Source organism: Hylobates moloch, unplaced genomic scaffold, assembly GCF_009828535.3.
Source record: "Hylobates moloch isolate HMO894 unplaced genomic scaffold, HMol_V3 SCAFFOLD_2, whole genome shotgun sequence".
In the NCBI taxonomy this organism is placed as follows: Eukaryota; Metazoa; Chordata; class Mammalia; order Primates; family Hylobatidae; genus Hylobates; species Hylobates moloch.
Window position 1 is genome coordinate 176,280,594 of NW_026652277.1, and position 18,569 is coordinate 176,299,162.

The 18,569-nt window shown below is 45.2% G+C and overlaps 1 protein-coding gene across 4 annotated transcripts in view; it reads left to right on the forward strand.

The window, feature by feature from the left end:
• The window catches only part of SMOC2 (SPARC related modular calcium binding 2), a 224,969-nt gene extending 219,998 nt beyond the window's left edge, over window positions 1-4,971 (forward strand). For all 4 annotated transcript variants that reach the window (XM_058435692.1, XM_058435693.1, XM_058435694.1 and 1 more), the window contains exons 12-13: window positions 1,116-1,153; window positions 3,447-4,971. In XM_058435692.1, coding sequence (XP_058291675.1) covers window positions 1,116-1,153; window positions 3,447-3,464 — 56 coding nt within the window. In that variant the 3' untranslated portion in view covers window positions 3,465-4,971. The remainder of the gene's footprint in view (window positions 1-1,115; window positions 1,154-3,446) is intronic.
• The last annotated feature ends 13,598 nt before the right edge of the window (window positions 4,972-18,569 follow it).

Genomic DNA, 18,569 nt, shown 5'->3' on the forward strand with positions numbered 1-18,569 from the left:
AGTTGGGTCCTGTTTCTTTTGAGCTGCCTATTGAATGAAACTCCACATGGAGATCATGAAGCTGGATCTGATAATCTGGACTGAGGAGAGAAAGAGGTCCATGCTGAAGATTACAGCAATTTGTATCCTTGGGAGCTGTCAGGAAATAGTATTTAAAACCCTGAGACCAACTGAGCCCACCAGTGAGTGGGTGAAGATAGGAAAGGGATGAGGATGCTGGAGCCCCTGGGGCGCTTCCCAGAGGTTTCCATGGAGACGCAAGCGTGGAAGCTGAGCTGAGAGCAGGAAGGAGACTTTCCCAGGAAGCTCCACTGTGCAGAGGGCAGTGAAGCCAGGAGACAGACAGCACAGCTTCCTCCGGCTTTGACTCTACTAGAAGCTTTGGAAAAAACTATTTTGAGCCAAACACGTTCATTTCTCCTGATTTTAATATAGAAGCAAAATATTTCAAATAGCTCTTGTTGGGACATTGCTGATGGCTTTGCTCCCGGCATCCCAGGGACATGAATCCCCTGCCTTCTGGGGAAAGGTCAAGAAACATCTAGAATTCAGTTCTCCAGAGAAGGTGGATTTACCTTAGAGTTTGGGGTAAAGTAAAGCATTCTTCTAAGGCTGGACTAGAGAATCTGTATTGTTAGAAAGTACTTACGTAGTAACTTTCATAATCCAGTACTCGTAATTTATGTTCAGTGTATACATAGTTAGCTCTTCTGTGGATTCAAGCAAACCTGCATCAAAAATGCTCAGAGAAAAAAAGATACAAATAAAAAACAATGTAGTATAGCAAGTATTTACACAGCATTTACATTGCATTAAGCATTATAAGTAATCTACAGATGATTTAAAGTATATAGGAGGATGTGTTCAGATTATATTAAAATATTACACGATAATATATAAGAAGCTTGAGAATTGGAGGATTTTGGTATGCCGAGGTTCTGGAACCAATCCCTTCTGGATACTGAAGAATGACTGTGTGTGGTTTTTTTCATGTGAATGAGTTTGCCAATTGATAACATCTTCCTAAAGTGATGTGGACTCCTTCCTGAAATTGTGTTGAACCTTTCATTAAATAATGAGTCTGATTTTTAATAATATCTTTTTTTTCCTGCTAGCCCCCAGAGGTAATACTGAAAGTACGTCTAATAGACAGGTAAGTATGTTTATATTTTACTCTTAACCATTTCCTTTTTACATTATAAACAATAAAAATTCAAGTTATGTAGATTTGCAATGGCCAGTACCTTCCAAGAAAAGAAATAATTCAAGGGAGGCAAGCTTACTGTCTACACCCTGTGGGGACTAAAGCAGCCTTCTAGAATTCTATCTGAAATCACCAACTTGTTTGAAAAAAATTATTATTTGAACTTTCATTTATTAAGAAAAATTTCTGAGTTCTCTTGTTTGGTAGATCTTTTTTTTTTTTTTTTTTTTTTTTTTAAGAGAAGGGGTTTTGCCATGTTGTCCAGGCTAGTCTCGAACTCATAGGCTCAAGCAATCCACCTGGGATTACAGGCATGAGCCACCGTGCCTGGCTGAATTTTTTCAAGCAATTGTCTGAGTGTTTGTAATTTGGTTCTTGCATTTTGTCAGGGAGGTTGCAGGAGCAGGAGGCATCCTCCATACGCAAGTGCATTTCTGTTTCTTTTTGGGGTCCCAGCAAGACAAGTGTTGGGCTCCAAAAGGGACTTTCGGCTCCTGCTGTGTGTTCACAAACATGTGTTTGTGTTTCTGGCTCTCCCTCTCCATTTGCAAGTAAAAGATGCAATGGTGGTGTCCTCCAGCACCCAAAGCCACAACCTATTTCAAGTCAAGAACATTTTCCAGAAGACAAACATGAGGGGATTCATGTCTGTGTCCTTCAAAGCCGGGACAAAATCCCCACTTCTTTGCTACCACGAGTCAATTTGTGATTTATTTTGTCTGCACCTGTTTGATGCCAGGTCGACATTTCCTAAGGCAAGCCCCTATATTTGTTGTGGGTTTAAGTGGAGGCGGCCAGCACACACCTTGGATGTAATTGAAAACCATTTCCTGAGGAAAGATGTGTGATACGCTTTCCTTTGTTTAGCAAATATTTATGGTTTTAACTTTAAATCTCACCGCAAATCACTTACACTTTAAAACAGGGCTGGTCTGAAAGTAATTACCCTCCCTGAGTGCCAAGACCTCCAAAAGTTGTTTTCATTCGCAACTGGCAATCACTGTACTCATGCGCTCCACGCATCTTAAATAAACTCAGTTCAAAGCACACGCCTCCTGCTTCAGCTCTTTTTTCCAAAAAGAGAAACGGAAGCAGTTTCCCGCTCCTTTTGTAGTGCCTGCGTGGACACGCGGACCTCCATGCCTTTCACACTGTGGCCATTTCAGCAACCTGCAATATTGGGATGGTCCTAACAGGCAAGCCAGCTGCAGCTCCTACCGGCCGTGGCCACTGACGGCCACCATGTTTCTTTGAAACATCTCAAAGAATAACATAGTCCAGCCAGCAAGGGTTTCACTATATGCATGACCCAGACAGGAACTATCAAAAGAAGGGATCACAGGAAGGTGCATGATGCTAACGTGGAATCCGAAGGAGCTCTTTCCTGATCTCTTCAGCTTCCACTGCCACTCCAGAGTAATCAGGGCTGATATTAAACAAGTGAAAACGTTAGTCCACCGTCTCCTCCCGCAATCCTGACCATCTTTAGAGACTGTTAAAATACTTTGACAGGTTGTCTTTGTGTACAACTAATTTAAACCTCAAGTTTAGTGTAGGAGATGGGTTTGTCTTCTCACCTCTTCAGATCTTTATCAAGGGGAATAAAAGCCAACCCAGAAACCTCCTAAACTTTAAAATTTAATTATTTGAAATAATAAAACAGAAGAAGGGATCAACATTTGTCGGAATTGGCACTCTTGGAAAACTAAGTCTAGGAGATTGTATATTGCTTTTTTTTTTCATTCTAAATTACTTTTAATTGAAAGTCAAGGTGCTGAGTTACAGTTGTTTATCGTTATAATAAGCAAACTTTTTAAGTTGGATGTCTTCTTAAAGAGGTAAAATAGTGAACAAAAAAGATAAAAAGGAAAATTAAGAATCAACTATGCCTTTATCAAATTTGAAGCATAAGTTATATTATTAAAATTATTTTTGCATAATCAACGTGATAAGACATTCTGGAAAACATTTAATGTATTTAGTACTTAGAATATTTACAGTGGATGTTTCTTTTTTGAAACGATATATTTTTCCCAATGTTTCTATCATGTCAAGGAAGGAAAGTGTTAAGAAGTTACCAGTGTCCAAAATGTCTTCATCGTTCCTCATTCATCCTTACACCTCACATGACCTGCCCAGCCCTCTTTGGTTCAGTTCATTCCCGGAAGCCAAGCCTTAGTCTTCACAGATGAGTGACACACACCTCTGAATAGAATGTCTCTTTTTTGTCTTTTCTTTTCAGCCAAGGAAACAAGGATAAATGGCCCACACACCGAAGGCAGATCCTAGACACGTGGGAAATTCCCTCACCAAAGAGCAATTAAGAAAACAAAAACAGAAACACATAGTATTTGCACTTTGTACTTTAAATGTAAATTCACTTTGTAGAAATGAGCTATTTAAACAGACTGTTTTAATCTGTGAAAATGGAGAGCTGGCTTCAGAAAATTAATCGCATACAATGTATGTGTCCTCTTTTGACCTTGGAAATCTGTATGTGGTGGAGATGTATTTGAATGCATTTAGGCTTAATTTCTTCGCCTTCCACATGTTAACAGTAGAGCTCTAGGCACTCTGGCTGCAATCCTACGGCTTTCCCTAACCCCTGCAGTCACTTCCAGACGGCTGTGCTTACAGCACTGTGGAATCATGTTGGAAGCTCCACATGTCCATGGAAGTTTGTGATGTACGGCCGACCCTACAGGCAGTTAACATGCATGGGCTGGTTTGTTTCTTGGGATTTTCTGTTAGTTTGTCTTGTTTTGCTGTCCAGAGATCTCATTCATACAATAAATTACGCAACCACTAAAGCTATCCAGTTAAGTACAGGTAGTTCCCCTGGAGGAAATGATATTTTCAAACTGTCTTTGGTGTGACACTTTGGCTCAAAGGATCTTTGCTTTTCCATTTTAAGCTTCTGTTTGAGTTTTGCCCTGGGGCTTGAATGAGTCCTAGAGAGTCATTCCCGATGGTGGGGAGGCTGCCTAGGAGGCAGTAAATCCAGTCGCGGTGTGACCGAGCTGGCTAACAGGCTTGTCTGCCTGGTTTTTCTCCTACACATGGACATTATTCTCCTGATCCTCCTACCTGGTCCACCCCAGGGCTACCGGAAGGTAAAATCTTCACCTGAACCAATTCTGAGCAGTCTCCTTACTGAAGGTACAGCCGGATACACGGTGCCACCGGGGCTGGTGTTGGCAGCTGGGAGGAAGTGCCTGAGGGTACCCACGGTTCCTTTCTGCTTTTCTGAATGCATCAAGGGTACGAGAACTTGCCAATGGGAAATTCATCCGAGTGGCACTGGCAGAGAAGGATAGGAGTGGAATGCCCACACGGTGACCAACGGAACTGGCCTGCGTGCATAGCCAGCTGCCACCCTCAGGCCTGGGCCCAAAGATCAGGGCGCCCGGTGTCTTTAAGGAACCGTTTGGAGGACAGTCTGAGAGCAGGAACTTCAAGTCGTGATTCTATCTCGGCTCAGACTTTTGGGTGGAAAAAAATCTTCAGGGCCCCAACTCCCCTGAGACATGCCTTGTAGAATGATTTTGTGATGTTGTGATGCTTGTGGAGCCTCGCATAAGGCTTCTTACTTATTTAAACTGTGCAAGGTAAAAATCAAGCCTTTGGAGCCACAGAACCAGCTCAAGTACATGCCAGTGTTGTTTAAGAAACAGTTATGATCCTAAACTTTTTGGATAATCTTTTATGTTTCTGACCTTTGAATTTAATCATTTTTCTTAGATTAAAATAAAATATGCTATTGAAACTATATTAGTCTTTTTTTTTCCAGCTAAATGCAGACTTTGGTAATTGCTTAATTGTACAAGCGTCCTCTGTAAGGGAGGGAAAGTTGAGGGCTCTGGGCAGAAAGAATTGGAACCCTGGCTGTGTCCCTGAGTGGTGTGTGACTTTAGACATGACCCCCCAGTTCCCCCTCTGGGATGCAGGGATGCTGGTGGTATGAATGAACCTCCTCCTTCCACACATGGGAAGAGACTTATGTGAGTTGTTAATGTACGTAAACGGCTTGGAACCTGCACCCCAGGTGTACCACGTACACGTGTTTACCCTGACCATGTGGAAGGTCATCTGTCCATGAGTCTTAACTCCACACTGCTCAGTGCTGCTGACGTCACCCAATGCTATGGGAACCTTCAGAAGAAATAAAAAGAGTGCCTTATTTTGATTAAAGCTGGTGGCCGCGCACGGTGGCTCACACCTGTACTCCCAGCACTTTGAGAGGCCGAGGCGGGTGGATCATTTGAGGTCAGGAGTTTGAGACCAGCCTGGCCAATCTGGTGAAACCCCATCTCTACCAAAAATACAAAAATTAGCTGGACATGATGGTGGGTGCCTGCAATCCCAGCTACTTGGGAGCCTGAGGCAGGAGAATCGCTTGAACCTGGGAGGGGGAGATTGCAGTGATCTGAGATCACACCACTGCACTCCAGCCTGAGCAAAAGACCAAGACTCAGTCTCAAAAAAAAAAAAAAAAGAGCTGGTGCTTTTCTCCAAGTTACACAACTAGAAGCCTGAGGATGCCTTGATCTGCCCCTCCCCCACACCCCTCGTCCCCCACACCCTCATCCCCCTCCCCCACACCTCACACCCCACGTACCCCCCACTCCTCACATTCCCCTCCCCCACACCCCACACCCCACGTACCCCCCACTCCTCACGTTCCCCTCCCCCACACCCCATACCCCACGTACCCCCACTCCTCGTGTTCGCCTCCCCCACACCCCCTGTCCCCCTCCCCCACACCCCAGGTCCCCCTCCCCCACACCCTGCATCCCCATCCCCCAAACCTCGTGTCCCCCTGCCCCACACCCCACGCCCCCCACAACATCCGGCGTCCCCCTCCCCCACACCGGCATCCCTGCCTCACTTAGGCCGTCGTGTTTTCCTTGGACTGTTGTCGTAGCATCTTAACTGGACACACTTCCTTCAGGATTCATTACTGCCTCCTGGTCTTGGTAAGTTCTCCCAGCCCACCCCAACCCCACACACAATTTTCTCTCTATTCAGAAAAAAAGTGATCTTTGTAAAACTCTGTCTTAGCATTGGCGATGACAACTGTGCAGTAAAGACAATGCTGTGACGGGGGCTGCTGTCAGGGAAAGCACTAGCGGAGGTGGAGCTTGAACTGGGATTTGAAGTAGGTAGGAGAGAATGAAGTGTCCAAGAAGTCTGCAAGAGCTTGAAAAAGACAGGAAGGGAAAGGGAGTGGGGAGGCATGGAGCCGGCGCAGGTGGTTCTTATTGCAAAATATTCAGATTGCAAATCCAAACCAGAAATGCTTCTCCTACCCAGGCCATGTGGCTGCTTCTGTTGAAAGATGCCTCCTTCCGCAAACCATCCCCCACTCGCCTCATGTCTGAAAAGGCTTTCTGGCATTTTTGTCAAAAAGATCTTGGTTGGAGATTTATTTTAGAAGCACACTGACCAACTCGTAAATCATGCCCCTCATTGCCACGCCAGAAATTTTTTAAATGACCAAGGTGAATGTTTTCAGCTTTTTTCTTTGGAATCAATGTACAGAAATGACTGACATGATTGTAAGCTGCCAATTGGACACTCGAGTCATGCAAACAACAAAGCTACTCAAGAAAGACAATATGGGCCGGGTGCGGTGGCTCACACCCGTAATCCCAGCACTTTGGGAGGCCGAGGCGGATGGATCACCTGAGGTCAGTAGTTCGAGACCAGTCTGGCCAACATGGTGAAACCCTGTCTCTACTAAAAATACAAAAAATTAGCCAGGCGTGGTGACAGGTGCCTGTAATCCCAGCTACTTGGGAGGCTGAGGCATGAGAATCACTTGAACCCGGGAGGTGGAGATTGCAGTGAGCCGAGATCATGCCACTGTACTGTAGTCTGGGGGACAGAATGAGGCTCCGTCTCAAAAAAAAGAAGAAAAAAGTGTGAATATGTAATTATACAATGCTCGTTTATCTTTGTCTTTATCCCCATGTGTTGTCTGAGGTTGGTCAGTCTAGTATGGGTCTAGTATGGTACTCTGGGCTCTGCTGAACTGGCTGTGTGCTTCAGGCCGGGCACGGGTGGGCTGGAGTCTCATCCTTCTGGGACTCGTGGGTCATGAGGGGCAGGCTCCTGCACAGCTGTGGCTGAAATGCAAGAAAGTCAGCGGGACTGCACAAGCATATTTCAAGCCTCAGCTGTGACCTGTCTGCTAATATCTGAATCTGATGGCCAAAGTCTGTCACGTGGGTCAGAGCAAGTCACAAGGCTGTGGCAGGGAGTGGATGCAGAACGCCCCTCACAGTTATGAAACCTCACCCCTCAAACTCCCATCGACACACTCTTGTCTGCTGAACCTCCTTCTGACAAAGCAGAAAGGCCAGGGAAGGGCATGCACGCTGGGGCAGTGTCAGGCAGTGGGAAGTCGCAGATATGGGGGTTAAACGCAAACGGAACAGGGGCCTCCCAGCTTACCAGCAGCATGACCTGTAGGCCACAGGGTCCCAGCCTCCTCAATTTCAGACCCTGGACCAGAAAATGGTGTCATTGACATCTCCCCCTCAGAGTTACTGTACTTGGAACAGGAGATTGTACGTGTAAAGCCTGATGTGAAACAGGCACTCAACAAAGGCCATCAGGAACTCAAATATGGGTGTCAGAACCATTTTGTATCAAATGATTCTGAATTTTCCTCTTGAAAGAGAATAAAGGACGGGGAAAATTGAATCCACAAACCTGAGCAATACACATCAGGCCAAAATTGCAGGTCTTAACCACCTACAGAAGGAACTCTCCAAAGGTGATAGGGGAATTTTATGCTGACTCCTCAGAAGTGCTAGCAATTGACTTCACTTATAAGAAATAGAAACTGGAAAACCAAACCACAGCGGCCTAAGTCCACGAATTATTTTTCTCAGTTAACAAGAGGACAGGCAGAAATCGAACCTGTGTGCTGATGCGGCCAGCAGCGCCGCCCCTGCGTCCTGGTCCCTCTTCTCCGTCCTGCATCCCTGCGGGGAGGCTTCACCCCTGCGCCCTGGTTCCTCCTCTCCCTCCTGCATCCCTGCGGGGAGGCTTCGCCCCTGCATCCCGGTCCCTTTTCTCCTTCCCATCCACGGGGGAGGTTTCACCCCTGCAGTCTGGTCCCTCCGCTTCTGTGGAGGGAGGCTTCACCCCTCCGCCCTGGCCCCTCCACTTCATCCTCACGCTGCCCAGAGGGCTCCTGTGTCTTTGTGCATCTGACCAGACAGGACCCAGGGTGGAGAGCAAGGGCAGCAAGCAGAATATGGCACATTTCATGATTTTAGTTTTCCCCTGTCCTATCTAGTGGAAGTCTGCTGGATTTAATTGGCCACTGACGTCTCTTCTTGGTGTCTCTGGCTTCAGAGTTTTAACTGGACATTTGCTGCTCAGGAAAGAATGGGAGTTCTGTAAGCCAGGGGAGGAGGGACCGTGGTTATGGGCAGGCCGCGGGCAACGCGAGCCACAGGTGCCCGTGGCTCAGGCTTAATGGTACACTTGACACCTAATGATTTTTATTCCAGCTTTCATACAAAATAAATGCCTTATTTTCTACTTACTTTCTCTGAGCATCTGAATGCTTACTAAGTACTGACAAAGTTGATTCAAAGTTAATTCAATTCGTGTGTGTTACATGGAAAAAAGTTTTATGTATCTTGTTATTAATGTTTAACTTCAGAAAAAAATATTTTGCTTCCTTAAAGTTGAAATCATGCTCAGTACAAAGATTGTGTATTTGTTGCAAAAGCTGGAATTTTTATAGTCCCCAGCCTGCTCTTACATTGCCTTTTCAATCTCCTGCGGCTACTGTGCTTGAGAGGAAAGGTGTCTTTTTATTGCTTCTAGAGACGTTGAAAGTGTGACCTGAGTTAAGGCTCTGAATGTTTTAGTTCAAATGTACATATTCATGATTCTCTGTTGTAATAGATGTAAGTTTTATTATTTAAAATATGTCAACTCACTTGCTTTTTCATCTAAGAAAATGGTCTTTTTCATTTGGTAAGTAATTTTATTAACTGAGCCCTGTTACAATAAAAGAAATGGATTTTTAAAAGTAAAATAAAATATGTAATGTTTTTTGAGACGGGATCTTGCTCTGTTGCCCAGGCTGGAGTGCAGTGGTGCCATCTCAGCTCACTGCAACTTCTGCCTCCCAGGTGCAAAGGATTCTCCTGCCTCATCCTCTTAAATGTGTTTTCAGATGGAGTGAGGAGGTTGGCTTGGTAGTTAGATTGTTTTTTAATGTGAGAAGGAAATAGCGGTCAGTTCTGGCTTCTCTGAGCAGACAGGTGTGACCTGGAGTGTGCACCTGCCCAAGACTGGCTTCCCCTGACCTTGCATCTAAACAGCTTCTTCAGACCCTTCCAGACGTTCCAACCCTGGGCTACACACTGAGCCCTTCATTAAATGCCTTCTCCAGTTTGGGAAACAGGAAACATGTAAAAGCAGAACGTGTTGATTCTGATATTCCAACCCGTAAGGAGAGGGAGCCCATGACTCTTGCCATTGTTTAATTTGGAATGAACTAGAAACACTGCACCTCTGGGGAGGAAATCCTTCCTAAGCATGCACACATATGTCACAAGGTCCTTAACGCAGAGCCTACAACTTAAGCATTTTCTATTCCCCACAGCACCTCATAATCATGTGAAAAAGCCACTCAAAAACTACTATTTGAATGGAGGGATGAAAATAACCTCCGTATATTCTACAAAGATGTTGAATAATAAATAGGTTTTGTTATAAGAGAATGTGTGTCACTTTGTCTCTTCCTGCACCCCCGAGACTTAGTGACAGTTATTTTTGACTTTTCCAAATATATTATTTGCCTAGAAAATATGTCTATTAAATAGCATATTGAGAAATAAGTTATATCCTGCCATTAATTACCATTATCAAGACACGTCCCAGGCAAGATAATAATAACAACAACAACAGAAGATCTTGGAAGCTTCAGCAAGGAAACTTTTCAAAGTCACTAACCTCGTGGCCCAGCAGGGAGAAGCGGTGGGCAGCTTACCACTGGGAACCTCCGCTCTTAACTCACGGAAGATTATGTTCTCACTGTCACGGATTCACCACTCTGACCTCAGAAACAGTGCCCACGTTTGTCAGCCACTTGGATTATTCCTTCACCCAGAGTTTGAGCAACAGCACCTTTGTTTCATACCCCAAATCAACCATTCCTAGAACTCGCTGTTTTTGTTTGCTTACTTGAGTCTTAGTTGTTTGCAGTGTGTTGGTGGAGCTGAGCTGTAATGCACGATTGATCCATAGGGACTGCTGAGAATTTCTTTGCTTGAAGGTTTGATGTGAATAAACACATCACTGTTTTACCAGCTTTTTCTTCTTTTGAGAATACACATGCCAATATTTAGAAAGAATATTCTTCTAGACACCATAGGGTATATTTTTGACAAATATTGATTACTTTCATTAAATGAAGTCATGATGGTCACCATTTCAAAAACCTTGGATTCAACAAAGGATTGTCCAGACCTCACAGCTGACATCAAATGAAGATCTTCTTCACAATTAAATGAATGTATTTTCTTCTTAATATGCTTATTTCCATTGTCTTTAATTATATCTGTTAATAAAAAACTCTTCTAAGATTTCTATTTTTCATATTCTGATGGTGACATGGAAATGTCATTTGATACATTTGCATTGAGCATACTATTTTTCATGTTCTTTGGACTTTTGTGCCTGAAAAAAAAATGTAGAACTTATCTTTTTGTTAAATACTAAACACCCACAAGTTTTACAAAACTTGCTTTTTTGCAGAGTAAGGCATAAAGGCTGTGTTCTGTCTTGTTGATGAAATGCAGATTGAAAATGAAAAGGAAAATCATTCACTTATGTACAACGTGGATAGGAAGACCTTCTAGCAATCCCAGCTGGTTGCCTTTAGGGTGCTGAAAAACCCTGCAGATTAACATAGTCTGGCAGTGAGCCCAAAGTGTTCCTTTTTGATTATAAATCAGATGTATTTCCAATCGATTAAAGCGGGCTCCTTTTTGGAATTTTTCTCTTAGAAGTGAGACGCACATGTGCTCACAGCGAGGTGGACCCGGCCATAATACTTCTCTGGTCACTCTTGTAGTTCCTCCCAAGGTCTGGCTGCCAGCGTTCCTGCATGTGCAAAGGACATGGGAGACACTCCTGGCCTTTCTTTCCCTTTGCGCCCGTTCAATCTTCTTCTCTGAGACATTTTCTGTATTTCTAGTACGTGACCAGCAAACACAAGGGCCCCGGCCAGGTGCACTGAGTGCTAACAAATGAATACAGGAAGAAATAATGCCAGTTTCAGAAGAAGATAGGAGAAGTTGTGCAGGTTTAAATTGATTTGAGAGGGGGTGTTTAACCTCATGGCATGCTCTACTAGTTTGTGATCTTGGGCAAATTATTTAGGTTTTCTGAATTCCAGTCTCTTGCCTGGAAACCGAGACCATGAATGCCTGTCTGAGGATTGCAGGGAACCCGGCTGAAGTAGAAGGCTCAGTGTAGCTCTTGCTCCTCAATGCCTCTTCCCTCCCCAACCCCAGCCTCCCTGCAAGGAAGCCCCAGTGGGTCTGGCCCTGCCTTGGTCTCCCCCATTTGCCAGCATCCGTGCCTTCCTGGGCACGTGCTCACGTTCCTGGCTATTTCAGCATCTGGCTCACAGCTTTCCTCTCCACCCAATGCCTGTGTCATTCTTGGTTATTTCTGCAGTTTTTCATCTTATTTATGTGAACAGTTTTCCACTCAGCTTGAGTCCCCCTCTCCCAAAGGCACCCCAAGACCTGGCGTCCCCATAGACAGCTCACCTCCAAGGACACCAATCTGTGCATCTCACCCCAAGCTCCTGCTCCTTCCAAATCAGCCTCCCTAAGAGATGACCCTTCAGTTTCACGAACACATAGACCATGGGCAGTGAGCTGCCTTGTGTGTCCGCCACGCCACCCGGACTTCCTCCCCGCAGCTTATCAGGAGTCCTCACTGGATCATGGCGTTCTCCAGGAGCCCTGTTGGGCAAAGTCCAACACTGAGTTGAACCCCATACCCCTTCCTGCTGTTTTTGCACCTCTCCAGGTGAGCATTCTTGCAGAAACGGTAGAAAATTACGTCCATTCACGTCACTTGTAATTTGTAATCTCCACTTCCAGAGTCCGGTGGGGACCATCTGATGGGGTCGGAACACTCAGCTTTCACCCTCCTCTCGTTTTCTCCAAGATGACTTCACCCCTGACTCTGGGTCCAGGCCTCTCTGACCCCACCTCACCCACTCCACACCTTTAGGGCTCCTCAGTCTTTCAGGCAGGATCACCCTCATTCTCCTAACTCCACACATCTCCCAGGAGCTCCTTCTCCCTCCAGTGTCTATGGAGAGGGTGAGGCTTCTCTTCCTTTTGCAGCTTGGCTCAGACCCTGCCCCCTTCCCCCCACCTGCCGTTGTTGGCTTGAGGGTCCCGCCCTCCTGCGACCCTGGCCCCTCCCTACCTCTTCATTTCGGTCATCTGCCCAGTCCCTCCAGTGTGTCCCTGCTGAAAGAAAAGCCTCTCCTAATATCCTCCTCTTTTTCAAACCTTAAAACTGAAACCCTCTGAGTCCTGCCCAGAGGAAGCTCTCATAAGCCTGGCAGTCTCGGGCTCAGATGCAGGGGAGGTAAAGTCAGTCTGTGTGGCTTGGGTAGGGGCAGGAGGGAGGCACAGCACAGGCTGAGAAGCAGGTCCTGCAGGCCCCACAGCCAGTCTTGGAGCCAGAACCGGCTCCTCAAGGGTCATGACCACCTGGAGGGCAGCAGGCATTGCTCCTGGGTCCTTCCAGCAACGCTTTCCGGAGCTGGTGGATTTCTGCCTCCCTGGGCTCCACATGAGACACAGAAAGGAACCCCAAGGAACTCCCTGCTCTCGGGCACCTCCTTTATTTACTGTGCTTGAGGAAGCTCCAATCAGACCTGACTGGGGTCTGTGAGTTTATTTTTACCATCTGTGTGGACAGTCCAGACGAGCCCAGCTCCAGGCCTGAGGAAGAGCCCCTCTTACAATCTGTCCATATGTCTCATGGTTTCTAATTCCAAAGCATGGATCTTCCGTCATGTAACTCCTTCCAGCACGACTGACCGACCCGCTCCAGCACCACAAGCCATCAGCATGGACTCAGCCATGACAGTGCCCCCCCCCATGCCCAGGCCTGCCCGCCCACCATCCCTTGGCCACGCAGCTTCCTAACCCATCAAGTCCTGTTTACATTCCCCTCCTGAGCGAGGCTGTGTTTTCTCACCATTCTCTCCAGTTGGCCCTCCCTGGGTTCCATCTCAGGGAGACCATCCCTTCCCTGCAGGGCAAGGCATCTTCACATTGACTCATTGACTGCCTTGTCTTTGTCCTGTGTACCCTCCGCCGATTCAGACACTGAGGACAGGCGTTCCTGCTCCTGAGCTTGTGAGAGCTACCAGCTCTGAATGCATGGGTGGAGGAACTTGGATGTATGATGCTTGCTTGGTTGGTTGAACAGAGCTACCAGCTCTGAATGGGTGGATGAGTTTGGATGTATGATGCTTGCTTGGTTCGTTGAACAGGTGCAGGTGTTCAGCATGGTGCCAAGGGCACCCCAAATGTTCAACACGTGGGGGTTATGAGTGTCAAGTGCGTCCATGTGAAGAGACCACCAAACAGGCTTTGTGTGAGCAACAAGGCTGTTTATTCACTTGGGTGCAAGTGGGCTGAGTCCAAAAAGAGAGCCAGAGAAGGGAGATAGGAGAGGAGCAGCTTTATAGGACTGGGGTAGGCACTGGAAAGTTAAAGGTGGTTATCTATTGTCAGCAGGGGAGGGGGTCACAAGGCGCATGGTGGAGAGATGATGGGACTCATTGTCCAGGAGAAGAATGTCACAGGGTCGATTGACCAGTTGGGGCAGGGCAGGAACAAGTGATAATGGTGGAATGTCACAAGGTGAGTTAATTAGTTAAGGCAGGAACTGGCTGTTTCACTTCTTTGTGTTTTTTCAGCTGATCCAGACTTCTTGGCTCCCGCAGGCCATCTGGGCATATATGTGCAGGTCACAGGGGTTACAGTGGCTGAGCTTCGGCTCAGAGGCCTGATATACCTGTCTTTTTACTTATAAAGTTATAAGAAAAGATAAAGAAAATACAAGTTTTTACTGGGGATTATCGGGGTAGGGGCAATGTTTCTCAGGACTGCTTCAGGTGTGAGCAGGGGATTGTCGGGGTGGGGGCAATGTTTCTCAGGACTGCTTCAGGTGTGAGCAGGGGATTATCAGGGTAGGGGCAATGTTTCTCAGGACTGCTTCAGGTGTGACCAGGGACTGCGTGGACACTTAAAGAAAATTTTATAATGAGTTAGTCCAGTAAGTTTCAGGTCTAGGGTGCATTTTTTATGTGGCTAAGAAGGTGCCAGTTAGTATGTTTTTGAGCTTGAAATTGTCCTAATAGAATAAATAGCAATTAAGCATAATAGCTTTAAGGTGGGTGGCAGTGAGTTTTTAGGCCAAGGTAGGAATAATGCTTTACATACCAAGGCCTTTTGTCCCTATTTTCCATCATACGAATAGGACCCCCTGGCATCAAGCCAAGAGTCTATTATATTACCTTTTTCCCAAAGGTGTGAGTGGCGTTTTGAATGGAGGAGTTCAATAGTCCTGACTGCAGATCCTACGCAAGAGAGATAATAAGTAAAATAATCTTTGTCTCCTGAATTAAGCTGAGGCTGGCAAAGACAGAAATGTCCTAAGCCCTCTAACAACCAACAGCATACTTTATGTTGCCCTGGATGCTAGTCTGGTTGCCAAATATGGGGAAGGAAATGAGGGGCTGTTCGAGGCAAGCCAGAGGCTTGTATCCCACATGGAAATGGTCATGAAGGGAAGAAAGAATAGATTGGGCTTGTGAGAAAGGAAGAATGAATTTTCCATGATCTAAGAACCACTTGCCCTAAGTTGGAAAAGACTGGTAGAGCAGGTTTTCAGAAGGGGAGTAGGTGGGGGTGATAGAGAAGAAAGAAACATAGTGGCCTTTTGCAGTGAGGGCTGGAATATTTGCGGGTGTGGAGGCGTTTGCTATCATTATTATTATTATTATTATTGTATTTCTTTCTTTATTTTTTGGCTGTCCTGTTGGCATAAGCATTTCCTTTAGCAATAAGATCAGTTGCTTTCTGGTGTCCTTTACAATGAATGACCCCAGCCTTGGCTGGCAGGAGAGCAGCCTTAAGGTAGGCCTCTAAAAGTATTAGGGTGGCAGCAGCCACCGCACGCAGACACGAGGGCCAGACTAAAACAGTAAGGTCAAGTTGTGTGGACAAAAAGGCTACAGGGCGTGGTCCTGGTCCTTGTGTAAGAATTCCAACCACACAGCCCTGCACTTCGACTCTGTGTAATGAAAAGTGTTGGTATGAGGCAGGGAGAGCTGTGTGGAAACAGTTTTTAGACCTGTTTTCAAGGGACAGAAAGAGGAGTGGGGACAGGATTTAGGATCTATGGGGTCAGCTAGGTTTCCCTTTGTGAGTTTATATAATGTTTCTGTTAGGATGGCAAAACCAGGTATCCAAAGGCAAAAGTATCCAACCATGCCCAGGAAGGAAAGGAGTTGTTGTTTTGTAGAAGGGGTTGGGGTTTGAGAGATCAGCCAGACACGATCGGCAGGGAGAGCACGCATGTTTTTATGAAGAATTATTCTGAGGTAGGTAACAGATGGAGAAGAAATTTGAACTTTGGAGGGGATATCCAATATCCCTTGGAGAATAAATGTTGAAGGAGCAGGAGGGTGTCTTGCTGAGAAGATTCAAAGGAGGGGCTACAAAGTAGAAGGTCATCAATATATTGAATAAAGTAAGAAGCAGAAGGGTGGAAAGAAAGTAAATCATGAGAAAGAGCTTGGCTGAAGTAATGAGGGCTGTACCTGAAGCCTTGAGTCAGTACAGCCCAGGTAAGCTGCTGGGACTGATGGGTGTCAGGGTCAGTCCAGGTAAAAGCAAAGAGAGGCTGGGCTGAGGGGTGCAGGGGTATAGTGAAAAGGGCATCTTTAAGATCAAGAACAGAATAGTGAGTTGTGGAGGAAGGTATTGAGGACAAAAGAGTGTAAGGGTTGGACACCAGAGGGTGGATAGGCAAAACAATTTGGTCGATAAGGCGCAGATCTTGAACTAACCTGTAAGACTTGTCTGGTTTTTGGGCAGGTAAAAGGCAGAACTTGAATTATGTAAACCAAAAATAAAATGCTAAGCCCCCCCACTGACTGAATGAACCACTTCTTGGCCAATAGGCTCCCAAAGAAACCTGACAAACTAGTTCAGGCTTTGATGGGAAGTGGGAGAAAATCTTCAACTCTATACATGCAACAAAGGACTAATATCCAAAATCTACAAAGAACTCAAACAAATCAGAAAACCAAACCAAACAAAAAAACAAACAAACAATCCCATCAAAAATTGGGCTAAGGACATGAATAGACAATTCTTAAAAGAAGATATACAAATGGCTAACAAGCATAGGGAAAAATGCTTAACATCACTAATTATCAGGGAAATTCAAATCAAAACCACAATGAGATGCCCCCCTACTTCTGTAATAATGGCCATAATAAAAAAATCAAAAGATAATAAATGTTGGCATGGATGTCGTGAAAAGGGAACACTTTTAAACTGTTGGTGGGAATGTAAACTAGTATAACCACTATGGAAAACAGTGTGGAGATTCCTTAAAGAACTAAAAGTAGATCTACCATTTGATCCAGCAGTCTCACTACTGGGCATCTACCCAGAGGAAAAGAAGTCATTATATGAAAAAGATACTTCCAGATTCATGTCTTCAGCAGCACAATTCGCAATTGCAAAAACATGGAAATGGCCTAAATGCCCATCAACCAACGTGTGCATAAAGAAAATGTGGCATACACACACACACACACACACACACACCATGGAATACTACCCAGCCGTAAAAAGGAATAAAATAATGGCATTCACAGGAACCTGTATGGAATTGGAGACTATTATTCTAAGTGAAGTAACTCAGGGATGGAAAACCAAACATCATATATTCTCACTCATAAGTGGGAGCTAAGCTATGAGAACACAAAAGCATAAGAATGATACATTGGACTTTGGGGACTTGGGAGGAAGAGTGGGAGTGGGGCGAGGGATAAAAGACTACACATTGGGTAGAGTGTACACTACTAGGGTGATGGGTGCACCAAAATCTCAGAAATCACCCCTAAATAACTTATTCTTGTAACCTATTGAAATAAAAAAAAAAAACTATTGAAATAAAAAATAAGTTAGAAACCTATTGAAAGAAAAAATAAATTAAAAAAAAGAGATTAACTAAGAGTGTTTCATCTTTTAAAGGCCTAAATAGGAAACTATTGCGTTTTTTTTTTTTTTTTTTTTTTTGAGCCAGAGTGTCACTCACTGTGTTGCCCAGGCTGGAGTGCAGTGGTGCGATCTTGGCTTGCTGCAACCTCTGCCTCCTGGATTCAAGGAATTCTTGTGCCTCAGTCTGTCGAGTAGCTAGGATTACAGGTATGTGCCATCATGCCTGGCTAATTTCTGTATTTTTGGTAGAGATGAGGTTTCACCGTGTTGGCCAGGCTGGTCTCAAACTCCTGATCTCAAGTGATTCACTCACCTTGGCCTCCCAAAATGCTGGGATTACAGGCATGAACCACCATGCCTGGCCAGAAACATTTGTCATCTATTGTCTCTAAGGACATGACCTATGAGACTTGTGCTACATAATAAGAACCCTTGGTCTCCACGACCCCTTCTCTGAACACAGACACTCCTCCCTATGGATTCTGGAGTGTTAGGTAATAACTCAAGTCTTTCAACCAATTGCCAATCAGAAAATCTTTGTAATCTTTGAATCTACCTATGACCTAGTAGCCTCCCACCCTTGCTTCGAGTTGTCCTGCCTTTGGTATGGAACCAATACACACATCACATGTATTGATTGATGTCTTGTGTCTCCCTAAAATGTATAAAACCAAGCTGCCAACCTATAATCCAACCAAAATCTATAAAACCAAGCTGCCAACCTATAACCCAACCAAAATGTACAACCCAACCAAAATGTACAAAACCAAGCTGCCAACCTATAACCCAACCACTTTGGACACATGTTCTCGGGACCTCTTGAGACTGTCTCAAGCCAGGGCTACTCATATGTGGCTCAGCATCAACCTCTTTAAATATTTAATGGAGTTTGACTTGTTTTCATGGACAGTTCAAATCTAGTCCGTCTGATCAAGAAAAAAAAATAACCATGCTGTGCTAGGATCCTTGCTGGCTGGAATCAAGGAGCATTAAGCCTATTAAGAAAGAGCCCTGTCTCTCCAGACACCCCAGTGGTGCAGCCCAGCAGG